The 13,826-nt window shown below is 40.5% G+C and overlaps 1 protein-coding gene across 2 annotated transcripts in view; it reads right to left on the bottom strand.

Moving 5' to 3' along the window:
• Positions 1 to 13,826, bottom strand: part of SLC44A3 (solute carrier family 44 member 3) — a 75,252-nt gene that overhangs the window by 56,681 nt on the left and 4,745 nt on the right. For both annotated transcript variants that reach the window (XM_075936568.2, XM_075936569.2), the window contains exons 4-8: positions 12,954 to 13,090; positions 5,453 to 5,546; positions 3,679 to 3,848; positions 1,193 to 1,282; positions 364 to 488 (exon numbers count right to left, since the gene is read on the bottom strand). In XM_075936568.2, the coding sequence (XP_075792683.1) occupies positions 364 to 488; positions 1,193 to 1,282; positions 3,679 to 3,848; positions 5,453 to 5,546; positions 12,954 to 13,090 (616 nt within the window). The remainder of the gene's footprint in view (positions 1 to 363; positions 489 to 1,192; positions 1,283 to 3,678; positions 3,849 to 5,452; positions 5,547 to 12,953; positions 13,091 to 13,826) is intronic.

The raw sequence follows: 13,826 nt of genomic DNA, 5'->3' as shown, positions 1-13,826 counted from the left end.
CAACCCCCTAATCATTTTGGTTGGCCTCCGCTGGACCTTCTCCAATGCGTCCACATCCTTTCTATAGTGGGATGCCATAAAGGTGTAAGAAAAGGCTTAATTAATTATAAGCAGATCTTATTTGGCTGCAATAGAAAGCAGAATGCACGAGCGTGCAATCCACCCTGGGATACACTGACTGGTTGAAACATCACAACACTGGCTCAGTTACTCACTACATTGGAGTGTCCACTTATCAATGTCAAGTTTAAATAAATAAGGGTATATGTGTATTTGCATTGTTGTCATATAGCTTTATTCAAGGTTTCAGATTGTAACCTCTAGCATTAAGCTCCCTCACCACCATTCTGTAACATTTCTCACCGTAATCACTGTAGAAATGATGGCAAATCCAAGTAAAAATTTTACATTTTCCTTTTGGGTTTCCAGTTCTATGCTTGGGTCATTGGCATAGTCATAGTACAGCCACCAGAGAATACCTGAGACAACTAACACAAACACAAACTCATGAAGTTGCAGATAGTGCATCACGACAGTGCATCACAAGTGACTGGCAAGCTAATGTACATATGTTTATATGTTCTCTGTCCTCTTGAATTCCAAAATAACTGAAGAGCATAAGGTGACTGCAGCATAAGGTGAGAAATACTAGATGTAATTAACATAACGCTAATCACTGAATAAAACTGTGGAGCTGGTTTGCTATTTTGAGGTCAAAGCCAACATTAGGTCTGGTTTTCTTTCAGCTTTGAAGTTACAGCATTGTTGCTAGACATAAACATAATTTATAAAACTGGTTAAAGCCTGAAATGTGATCTGAGTATTTCTCCATTTTAAAAAAGGGTGCATTGTTAAATTCTTTATTTAACTTTGTTGGAAACATTACCATTACTCAGATTCAAATAATTTGTCAAAAAAAATTAAATCTACTGTAAATAATTAAAACCAAATAATTAAAACCAAACCAAACATCCCAACACCCTGATCCTACAACTAGACCTGCATAGCCAGATATTTTCATCTGCACAGAAGTAAGAGTCCAGCATGGATTCAAATGCAGGATTGGGACCCAATTTAGCTTACTGAAGGATACTTGAGGAGAAACATTTGTTATTTTTTCCTTTATGTTTTTCCTTCAATTCAATGAGAAAAAAGTATTACTTAAACATCCATTATAAATAAATATACTTACATAACAATCCAAACACAACTAGTGTAATGAAAATATGGACCAAAAGTGTGGTGATGAATCTGAAGGTTAAAACCATTATTAAAGAGAAGGCTGGAAATTAAAAAAAAAACACATATAGAAAGGGTTAACTTCAGATGACTGTTGCAATCCATTTTATCAAACTAATTATTTTACATGGAAAATTTAGATATTTTATTTGAAAAATACTGATCTCAACGGAGATCAACAGGCTTTAAAATAGAAGAGATTCTGTTTTGCCCCTGAATGTTCCAAAATCAGACCCTAAAATGATCAGAATTGGAAATTATGTAGAGTAGTCAGGTTCTTAGAGAAATGCATTAACAGTGTAACCCCCTTGCTTTCTGAAGCTCATTCTCTCTTGAATGGATTTACCCTTTGTTCTCGAATTCTGAAGCCAGTTCTTGTCAATTTCATCTTGCTCATGAAATCAAAGCTAGCAAACTGATTTTAACACTTAAAATGTAAAATTACCTTATATATTAATAACTAGCTTAATTACTTTATTATTTAAGCTTTGGAGTCATGAAAGTATCCAAATTTTGCAGTTTACACAAATAAGATGGTTATCTACTTGTTCTACAGCTGTTGCTCTTCAAGATATGAATGCACAAATATATTCTGTTTAGGGGATGCACGCTGAGGACCAAAGCTTGAGAACTTTGTCTAGCAATACACCAATGGGGCACTGTTAGCATAAGAGTGACCACCTCAGTCTGTCTGTCTATCCCTATTGTCCTGATCTACTGAGTCAGTATCATAGTCAGGTTTCACACCCAACACTGAACAGCCTGCACCTCACAGCATGGATGTTGCATAGCTAGACAAGCAACAGGTGTGCGGTTCTGAAGCTCTTTGACAGATTCTAGTAAGGGCTACCTATCTGGTTAAATGGAAACATTTTTTAATCTCGTCCCTAGGATGGGGGGAAATTCAATAGGATCCTGCATTCAAGACATTCTGGAGTAATTGTTGCACATACAGTCTTCTAGTGTGCCTCTCAGTTTGTGGAGAGTCCACGTGGCAATGATTTTGGCACTTCATCTTTCATCTAAGGAAAATTCAGCCTTCTCAAACTCCACAGTAGTCATATTTCTGAAAGGGATCACTTGTCTCTTCCCATTAGTGTAGGGAGGGATTCCTCAATGGGAATTCCTCAGCACTGGGTTGGATGCCCTCATGAGTTTTCCATTTGAGTCCTTGTTCTCTGTCTCTATTATGCCAAAAGACTGTACTGTGCGGCCAAAGCTTCTGCAAGGTTAGTTAGGGAGCTGCAGACCCTTATGGCATAGGCCTCATATAACCAGTTTTCCAAAGACAAAGTCATTTTGATGCCATATCTTAAGTTTTTGTTAAAGGTGGTGTCACAATTTCATCCTAATCAGACAAGTATTTTTTCCCAAACTTCATTCAAGTGCTGATAAGCAGCATTTTCATTCCTTGGATGAGAGACAATGTTTGGCATATCACTTGATAGATACTTAACTATTCCATTCACCACCTCATCTTTTCATTTCTTTTGCATATTGCAGATGGTTTCCAGGTGGATAACATCCTGTATTACAGTACCTTATGGGAGAGCTCACTTTATTCCATGCAGGTTAAAAGCTATTTGACAAAGCCCCAGTGGAACTGGTTGAATTTTTCAGCTGCATTTTGACATTGGACATTTGCAGAGGTTCTATTTGGTTTTATACATACACCTTACCCAAGCTGTATGTTATTACATCCAAGTGCAGATCAGATGCAAGTTTTGGGACAGCAATTTTGAGCAGACTCTGACCCCATTTCCTTCTGAAACTGCTTTTGAATCACTTAAATGGAGCACACATCAGCAATCACTTGAAAAGACTGTTACACTATAGGTAAATGTTCTTCAAGATGGAGTGCAGAAAAATGTTCCATGGTCTCCGCTTTATCCCCTCTGCATCTGAGACTCAAATTTATAGTGTTTTGTGTGCAGGAACAAAGGAGGATCAGAGTGACACTGCCTTTAAACAGCTTGGGGAGGGGCTAAGGTACAGAAGGCACCAGCATCAACTCTTCAGGTACTGCTAGGTAAAGTTATCTGGCTTTGATGCATTTGATGCACACTCAAGGGGAATGTGTGTTTACAATCTCCCAAGAAACTAGTTTCTAAGCCCTCAATGGCCTTCTCAGAATGGCAAGAAAAGTGGAAATAGTGTATCAATAAAACATATTTCATGCTAGAATAAATTCTGATTTTATAACTTTTTTACCTAAAGTTTCTAATGGAGCCAGGCCAAAAAACAAAAAATAAACAAACAAGTGACACAGAGTAAGTTTTCAGTCCGGTTTCTATAAATCTAAAATTTCACTAGTCTACCAAATGCCCTGTGAAAGCAAATAGCAGTTCTCGCTCTTAACTTAACTAAAAATAAATTTGTCTATGCAGAAAATACCAAGATTCAATGTTTTAAAAAAATTGTATCTGTTCATAACATTACCTAGTGCAAGGACACTCAGTCCTATTACAGTATCTCTTCCTGCCATTATTCCACTCAGAATACGATGAAAAATATCAGCTTCATTAACCCCATTTATCAAGACAGATGCAAACTGTGAATAGCACTCAGGGTTTTGTGGAACACATCGATTAAACAATGGGAAGGATTTGCTGGAAAGTTAAAAAAAAGAGATGGGGGAAAAGGTTGATTACTGGAGAGAAAGGTTTCGGATCCATTCAATGATCAATAACACAGTTCGAACACAAATTGCTGTGTTTTGTTTATATGCAGTATTATGTTTGTTTGCTTTTTAGTAAAAATTAAATATAAAAAATAGGTGATCACTGCCACCAAAATAAAGACACTGTTCTAAATTAAGGTAAGCAGTTTATGGTAAATTTGGAATATTTAGAATGAACTTTAGGGCTCCCCTGAACTATTTCAAAACACTATCTCAAAACACTTTCCAGAACTTAAGCCAATATACAGAGGACATTTCATCCTTCCCACGAAACTGAAGCTGCATATGGAGTAAAGGAGCACAGCAGTTTAACAATGCACCACAACACTGCATAACAATTTATAACTGTTATGAAAGGAAATCTCTCTATTTGATTAAAACCACAGGAGAGATTTAGGAAGGCAGAACATATTCAGCCAAATTGGAATTTTCCCAAGTCAATATGATTAATAACCCTATTCTAAGGAAAAAAGACACAAGATCTTTCACAGGCACAAATAATCAGCAGGTCAGTTATATATCATCTGAAAGCCAGCTCTTCTACCAGCGTAGTACCTCCAGATAGGGTTTTGGTTCAGTACTGACTCGGGAATAATGCTGTCTACTGAACACCAGCAAAGGTTTCTGCTCCTTTGTAGTCTCCTAATCAAACATGAACTGGGCTTAACTTACTTAACTTGCAAGAATGGATGGAATTAAAACACAAATCAGTACAACTATAGGCTATATCAATATATTATTATTCATTGTATATGCACACACACACACATTTGCATAGTGTTCATGATAGTCCAACATTCTTAAGAGTGTACTGAGCCTATGCCTTACCATCTTGAGCATACAGTCAGCCCACTCAAATATTTATATATCAAACAATGTTATTTGGCACTGTTAGCCAAGTGTCCTACATGTATTATCCCTCTAGGCTTGGCACTGCTACACTAAGCCAGCAGGAAGGGTTTTAGAGCTCAGACAAATTCATGCATCTAAAAGGAAACAGCAGTCAAACACCATAGTATGCCTCTAATTAATAAGTAAATGGTGACTACTGCTAGGGAAACTGCTTCAACCAGTTCTGCTTTTATGAGTAAGTATCACATTCATAACAGAGACTGCTCATGAGGATTTCACACTGCAGAGAGAAAATACAGACTGTCAAGAAGTAAGTGTGAGGTGCCCTCTTTTCAATTCATTTTACGTTTCAGCTCTGAAATCTCTCACACTCTTTTCTTCGCTTTCCTTTGTGCAAAGGAATACAGAAGCATAAAGAGTCCAATTCCGTATTGTGCCTGCAGAAGGCAATGGGACTTGAACATATGCTTAACGATCTCTTCTGAACAGGAGTCTGAAAAACATGGGAGGAGGGCAGTGCACGGGCACGCATATGACAATTCAAAAATCTAAAATCAAAGATATTAAACAAAGTAAAATCATTCTGATTGGTATGCATCAAGTCAAGCACAAAATGTGAAGGACAGTCTTTGAAAAGCTGTCTTGAATAAACAGTGCAGTGAAGCACACAGTAATTTTTACCTTGGTGGAACTGGCAGTGTAGGACATAGCTCAGCTGCTTTCGGATTTAGCGTGTAACTAGAAATGTTCAAGTTATAAACACAAAGGCAAGAACCTAAAAAATAAAATAAAAACCCATGAGAGGGAACTTGTTATTTGTCAATGTTCCTTTCTGCACAGAAAACACACTTCTTAAAAGTACTAAAAATCTATATAAATTGCAAACTGTTCAAATCAAGGGGTGTTTGGAAAATTTGGAGCAGCACAATAAATATTAGTTTACAAAACTGCACTGTTTTTCCTCGATCATTTTGTATTTAAATAAACATTTTTCTGTTTAGGAGGCAGTTTAAAATCTTAAATAGTTCAGATAACTTCATGAATCAAGATCAAACCCCTAACCCATTCTCTACAGAGACACAGTAATATTTTCAGTTTTTCCCACTTTTATCAGTAAATTGTTGCAACTGGTTTTAAGAGATGAAAGCACAACCTACTGAAACACTGGATAATCCAAATTTTACTAATCTCAGATTATTATACTATTTTATTTTCTCATTTCTTATATTCCAGAATCCTCCCTTCAGAGCCAAATTCAGAGATGTTTTGTAATATGGTGTTAGGTAGGTAAATTAGACTCTCTTACACAGATTTGGGGGGCAAGCCAAACTTACTAGCCTGGGAAATAGGACAACTGATCAAAGAGAAGGTCACTACAAAAATAAACATGCAGCCAGCAAATCCTTCAGTTGTCTCAGTTTACTTTGCCACTAGAAATGGTTTTGTTGGCCAAGAGAGTATGAGTTGGCATGCAACTGTTTCTCCATCTGAAACCATTTCTGGCACTGCCTTTGATAATTTAATAAGTCCTAGAGTGACAGGAGAATGGTGAAAGTGATGGACAAGGAACATTGCTAGGAGTCACAGCTGCGAACCCATACATGTGTAGGTCAAGACTCTGTATTGACCTGGGGTGGACACTATAGCCCAGCAGTATCTTGACTGATTCAGGGATAGCACAACTGACCTCAATCACAAGAGGGTGCTAGAAAAGTTCTCAGAAAACTGCTCATTGTGAACAGCCCTGAACAGCTCAGCTGGAGGGTATCCCATCATGCAGTCAAAATTCAGATAAGCCTTGAAAAGTTTCCTTTGCTTTAACATTGCGAGGTGGAATGTTTGTACACCCCTTAACTGTCCGAACCAAACAAATGGTCCTGCCAGATGGACTGCTCCTATTGCTCAAGAGCTTGAAAGATACTGCATTAACGTTGCAGCTCTGAGAGATGTGGGTGCTGAAAAGAGAGTCAATTAACTGAGAAGCACATTAGGTAAGTATACTTCTGACAGGGACACCCACAGAATGAGCCTCGAAACACAGGAACTGTTTTTGCAATCAGAAGGAATCTTGTCTCGTTTGGAAAACGTAGCCATTGGTATGAATGACAGACTGGGAATTCTGACTGCCCTAAGAGGTGGATGTTTTGTTTTACTGATCAGCATTTACAAACTGACAATGATGAACTCTGATGAGGATATGACACTTTGCAATTCAGCCCAGACCAATAAATTAGGATGTAAAATCCCATTTAATTAACTAGTGAAACTTCTTGTTTAACTGGTTAACTGATTAAAGGGGAGCTGGGCGGGCAGCGTGCGAAGGTCCAGTGCGGATGACTAAAGCAGCCCCTGTATTTGGCAAGCTTGCCGCAGGGCTAGAACTGCCCTCATCTCCTGCCTGTTAACCTTACCGGGCAAGCCTCCACATTAAGGGTGAGGCTTACCAGTTAACTGGTGAAACATTTAACATCCTCACCTGAGACGTCCCTCTGGATGCTTTCAAAGCTATGGTGCCATGACTCACAATGCTGATACCCACAGCCTGCACACAAGCATGCAAACCACAACTCAGGTATTATGAAGAACTATTTGTGGGACTAACTACCATCTTATTAGGTCAAAGCTTTCTCTCCTTATTCAATCAAATCCATAAAATACCCAGCTCGGGATAGTATGTAAATATTGTTTGGCTGAAAGATGTCAATCATTAAACAATTTTCAACACAGCTAATTACTGTTGTAGAAAACTATCAACGATCAACAACGACATTCTGTCAAATGGGTATCCCTGACACAATCTAAAACGCTGTTGTGTATTGTGTTCAGTATTTAAAAACACTGTCACACAGACTATTTTGATGACAATGCTCCTGAAATATCAACTATCCTTGCGCACAAGTGACAAGCACATTCTATGCTGTTATATAACCTACTCTGACAAGTCAAAAAGGACAGGTATAGGGCAGATTGCAACCCATTCCAACACAAACTCTGCCAAATGTAAAAGATGTGGTTTGACGAAAGTGGATGAACTACAAGCCCTTGTTGATAAACTTTACTCCAAACATGATGTTATCTGATTGAAATATTAGACATCTGATTAAAATGTGCCGCATGGCCAGAAAGGGTCAACCAGCTTATAGGCTGAATGTCCAGGGTCAGTCTTTAAAGGCATGTTGAGAGATGTGTAAATGATAGCTGGGCTGTTACATTACGTTAGAGCAGTGGTCACCAACCAGTAGATGGGGGGGGGGGGGGTCTACTGGTAGATCTTGGAGCCTTTGACAGATGATCCTGACAGGTTTAGAAAGGAGGCTGTTAAGTGCTGGCACTTCATCTGACCCTCTCAGTTCTGCTGTGCCGCTCCTGCCCTCTGCCCAGGAGCCTCTTCCTTGCTGTGCAGGGCAGAAGAGGAGGGGTGCTGATGTCAGGGTGCCCCTCCCTCCACCCTGTACCCCATCTCCACTGAGCAGAGGGGGGCAGGGATGGAGAGAGTTTGCTGGCTTCTTTGGGGAGTAGTTCAGGGCCAGAGGAGGGGTGAGCCTGCCTTAGCTCCCTGCACCACCACCTGGAAACCACCTGAGGTAAATGGTGCCCAGCTCGAGCCTGCATTCCAAACCTTGGCCCCAATCCTGAACCCCTCCTGCACTCCAAACCTCTGCCCGAGCCCCCCACACCCAAACTCCCTCCCAGAGCCTGCTCCTGCACCCATCCTGCACCTCAGCTCCCTGCCCCAGGCTCAGCTCAGAGCCTCTCCCACACTCCAAATCCTTTAGCCCAAGATCAGAGACCGCATCCCACTCCCTTGCACCCCAACAATAGTGAGTGAGGGTGGGGAGGAAAGGAGGATGGAGTGAGCAGGGGCGGAGCCTTGGAGAAGGGGGGGGAAGGAGGCAGGACAAGAGTGTTGGGTTTGAGGTGGATCCTGGATTGCACTTCAATTCAAAAAGTGATCTGATGCTTAAAAAGGTTAGAGATCACTGTGTTAGAACAGAACTTCAAAATGCAAACTTGCACTGTTAGAACAGTAGAAGGGTAGGTGTTTGCTCAGGTCTTGTAATGAGAACAATCCTTGTCTGTTACTATAGCTTTGATTCAAGATCAGAAGAAAGCATTAATATTTATGGTAAAGCTTGGTATAAGTGGTATTGTTGTTTATATGTCTCTTTGAAGGCTGTAATAAACTGTATGTGAACTGTTTAATGGATAAATTATCTTGAGCTAATTACCACGATGTTTAGCAGACAGAAGGTTATGTCAAAAGCCTATTGTGTTCTCCTAGACCAAGAGACCGCTGCTGCAAAGGTATAGAGTCCTTTTGAGCACGATCCTTTTTCTCTCAGCTCTTCTTGAGGTTTTGTACAGGGGAAATCTAAGCCTTATGGATTGCGATCCCTGTCATTGGCTGGAAACAACTTGAATATAATATTGGATTTTGGACTAATGGCGATGAACTAAATCCTAAAAGAACTTTTTGTAACTACAAGATCACCATCACTATTACATATTTGAACCTCAAGAATTGAACTCGTGTCTGTATCTTACTGATGTTTTAACTAATAGTCTCCATTTTGTTTGTTTTTATTTTAATGTAGTTAGTAAGAACTTGCTATAAGCATGTATTTGGAATAAAGTCTGAAGCGTGTGTTGACCTGAAAGGGAATGTGTCCAGTCCTTTGGAACTGGTAAAAGCGTATTTGACCAGGGTGTGTGGGTGGAAGCCTGAGGCTGGGTGCTTTGAACTTCTGATTGATTAATAAGATAATACAGAAGCTGTTTTGTGCTAGCTTGGTAAATATAAATATTGAAATAGCCACCAGCTTTGGAGATTGGCCACCCCTTTGCTTGCAGTGCATCTGAACTGAATAACTCAGCTGGCTCCCCAGGGAGTCTGGTTATTACTCCAATATTTTTACATTGCAGTCGAAGCAGTGTACAGCCCTAACCAATCTGCCTTCACACTGCTAACAAGCATTGATGGTAAATCTCTCATTGCGAATCACACTGCAATCTACCAACAGAGGCAGCTTAAGGGGCCCTTGGGCACAAAGAAATTTGGGACCCTGCTCCACGTCCCTGCCATGTAGCCCCACTTCCTGCTCCTCCCATTGTCCCAAGGCCACGGCTCCTATCTAGCTGGAAGCTGGGACCATAGTAAGAGCTGCCCGGGGAGCCCTCAACCTTCCTTCTGCCTAGGAGGCATATACTGAATGGCAGCGATACAGGCCAGGGGCTGCCCTTAGGTAGCCCAGTTCCACACCCAAGGCATATGGAGGGCCATGGGCTCCCCACAGTTGCCTGAGCTTCCTGGGTGGTTCTTACCACAGTCTAGGCCAGTGGCCCTTAAAGCGTGTAGCAACCCCACCAGAGGGCCTAGAGCAGGGTTTCCCAACCTATGGGTCGCCACTACATTTCAAAAGGGTCGCCCAGAGTCTCCCCAGGTGGCTCTGCCTCCCCTCCTCCCCGTTTTTGAATTGCCTTGGGTCACCAAGTCTTCCTGAATTGTCAAAATGGGTCCCCATCTGGAAAAGGTTGGGAACCGTTGGCCTAGAGGAACATTTGGGGCTTGCCAATAGGACCCTGGTCAGCCCCCACGTTGAGGGGGGAGGGAGCACTATCCAACTCTGCTCTACCCCCAGCTGTGTTCCAGTCCCACCCCCAACCTTAGATACAACTCTGCACCTGGACACTCTCCCAGCTTGGGCCCACAGCAACCCCTGGCTCCTCCTCCCACCTCTTGGGGAGGCCCAGACCAGACAAGGGGTTAGGGACAACTAGGGATGTAAAGGGTTAATCGGTTACCTGGTAAACATGAGCCTTACCAGCATGCTTATCAGGTTTTCGTTTGGAGCAGCCCCATGCCCACCGCCTGGTGCAGTGGGCTCAGTCTAGCCTTGCTGGAGCAGCCCATGGCATGGCAGGTGCAGCCAGGCTGGAGCAGTTCCCTGCTCATGGTGTGCAGTGGGGGTAGGAGGTCCATGCTGCTCCAAGGTTAACTAGTTAAACCTAGGGTTTAACTGCTTAACATTGTAAACGTTAATTAACATCTCTAGGGATAAACAAAAAAAGTTTGGAGACACTAGCTTAGGGCAACCATACATCCATAAATCCAGGTGACTAACATCATCACTGCCCATCTGCTGATGTGTAAAACAATGTAATAGAGTCTACACTGGGGTAAATTAAATGCCATGGAGACAGAAGAAGGTGTATTGATGTGTATGTTCAGAAAGGGGACATGATAGGACTTTTTTTCTTGCTATACATCTCTCTTCTTTGGTGTACAAGTTACACCCATCTACATTTCCCTAAACTCAGTGGGTCATAATAGGAATGTAAGTTATACATTAGTATGTGTAAGGGAGCTTACAGAGAATTTAAGTTGGAGCACAGTGCATCCTGGAGAGTTGGGAGAATGGTGGAATTACACCAGGAATTACACTAATTTCAGCTTCTGTAGAGTCACCTCTGAATTGAGTTCCAATGTGCATTTTCACTAATACTGAATCTTTTTAAAAAACTGAGATCCCAAAGCCATGTGAATATATTAAGGGAAACGAGCACAACTTTATTTCTGCCTTATCTTGAATGTTTCATTATCTCATCGATCACCAAACCTCGAGACTTAGGTCACACAAATGCCCTCACATGTTTAGGTATTTAAAGTCTTATTTGCTCCCATTGAGACAACAGCAAAAAAAATGTATTTATGTAAATTAAAGCAGGATTGGGCCCTTAATGATTCAGAATGAAATAAATATCTTCCAGTCACAGACCTAAGAACATTAATCCACTATCTTCAGGCTGTCTGCTGGTAAAATACATTACTACAGTGCTTGTGAAAAAGTAGTGCTTGGATTAGGGATGTGATCCGTTAACTGGTAAGCATTACTCACGTGATGCTTACTGGTTACAGTTCACCAGTGGGGTTGGAGCAGCCCCCATCCAATGTTAGTAGCTGGTTAACCAAATAAATGGAACTTTACATCCCTACTTTGGATGTAGTCAAACCAATTAAAATGCAAAATTGCCAACTCTCTAAAGACAGGTATATATATTCTTTAAAAGTAGAGGGAGTTTCATGTAACCTAATTCAATTATGCTGAGATTATTTAAGGAGCATCACTGGGGTACACAGCTCATTATGTATGTAAAAAAAAGTATTAAATAATCATCAAGTACCTCAACATTAAATTTTTAAAAAATTCATTGTAAACAGCTATTCTTGCCATCCAGTCCAAGATATTAGAACAGAAGAATTCCCAGAGTGTTAGCCATTGCCTGCCAAATGCCAAAGACTATTTAGTGAGCAGCACTGACCAGATTTATGTAGTCAATTTATTGTTTCAAAAAGAACCAGATTTAGAATCCGATTTTCCCTGCCTTGTGCCCAGAGAACTCAGACCCTGGGCTTTTTTACAAAATACTCTGACTAGTGTATAAATGGTTTCTTCATTATGTCTACTGGGGATCTCCAAGGAGCATTTCAGATTTCCATATTCATATAATGGATAATGCTGGTAGAGGCCCGGTAGTTTTTTGTGTCTTAACTCCTTGATATCTTGAATATGACATTTTAGCTGTGTAATGTATCACTGACGCAAGGATCAGTTTTAGCTTACCATAGTTATATGCTGAAAAGCAACACAAAAATTTTGCACAATAGCTACTTGTAACTTTTTTTAGACTATCAGCATAAAATAAAAATGATTCTAGTTTGGCTTTGAAAACAAAACTCACTACATGTAAAGGGCTCATAGATATGATAGGTCAATGAAACAATAATGTTTCATTATAGTTTTAATTGAATTTAAAGGATCCAATTCAGAGTTAATGCAGATATCTCACATAGCATACAAAAGGCATCCATTCATCAATTCCATTCCAACCTGAACTAGTTTGACCTCAATAGCCACCTTCCTCCTGAACAATCCAGTCCCTTTCAGAAATGCATCTAATAGTTTTATACACATAAGTGATCCATAACATTTCTCATAAATAAAATATTTAAATAAGCAAGAACAAGAACATGCTTTCCATTGACATTGGCTTATCAAATAAATTAAAAATAAGGAAGTAAAGATCCAGTACAACTTATTTCAAACAGGAGTACATATTATAAGATTAAAAACTGTTTAACTCTTCAACACAGATTAAGGAATCCATATTCTTTATTACATACCATTGTTCTTTGCAAAAAGCTGGATGTCTTCCAGAGAATTAAGTTGCTCTTGTGGACAGCTAGACACACACAAGGCGATTGAATTGATTTTAAGTTGTTTAATTTCCAGAGTGCACGAATTCAAAAAGAACACATGTCTAGGAAGGAGGGAGAGAATTCCCTTTTAAAGCAAACTATATTTTTCATATCATTTTGAACCTCCTCATAATCTTTAAAAGCAGTACAAAATATAACAGTGGGTGATGTGTTTTTCCACATGAAATTGGAACCCTTGGATTTTGAAACTAAAAGCTAGAAAGTGATTCTAACACATGCCATTTATCTTAAATTGCATTTCAGGATCTCAGACATGCAATAAACCTATGTGGGCAGTAGGGATGTAAGCGACTAGTTGACTAGTGTTGCAACTAGTCGCTTCTTCCTCCTCCCTCCCCACTGCCTCTATCAGAGAGAGGCAGAAAGGGGGGGAGAGCAGGAGCTGTGGCTGCCAACTTAAAAGCCGGTTCCCCTCCAGCACCATCTCTGCCAGGAGGTAGAGGGCACAGCTGGAAACAGCGCAAGGGGAGACTGAAGCGGTCTCCCTTTCCACCACTTCTGCTGTGATTTTGCTTCTGAAATGTACAACAGCCCCATTGAGAGTGGCGGCTTCTGCCTTTGAAATGAAGAAGGAGCCCTGGCAGGGCTCTTGTACATTTCAAAGGCTCAGGTGCAGGGAGCGCATGGCCCTGTGCTCCCTGAGGGGCTTCCACTTTTGAACTATAAGAAGAGCCGAGCAGGGTTTTCTTTTGAAATAACCATGTCTACACAGCGTTTCTTTTTTCAAAATAGGGTATATTGAAATAGCGCCCGGATGCGATTATGCAAATGTAGCAC

Source organism: Pelodiscus sinensis, chromosome 9, assembly GCF_052426305.1.
Source record: "Pelodiscus sinensis isolate ZL-2025 chromosome 9, ASM5242630v1, whole genome shotgun sequence".
Classification (NCBI taxonomy): Eukaryota; Metazoa; Chordata; order Testudines; family Trionychidae; genus Pelodiscus; species Pelodiscus sinensis.
Note: the sequence above shows the minus strand (reverse complement) of the source record. Positions and strands in the feature narration are given on the sequence as shown.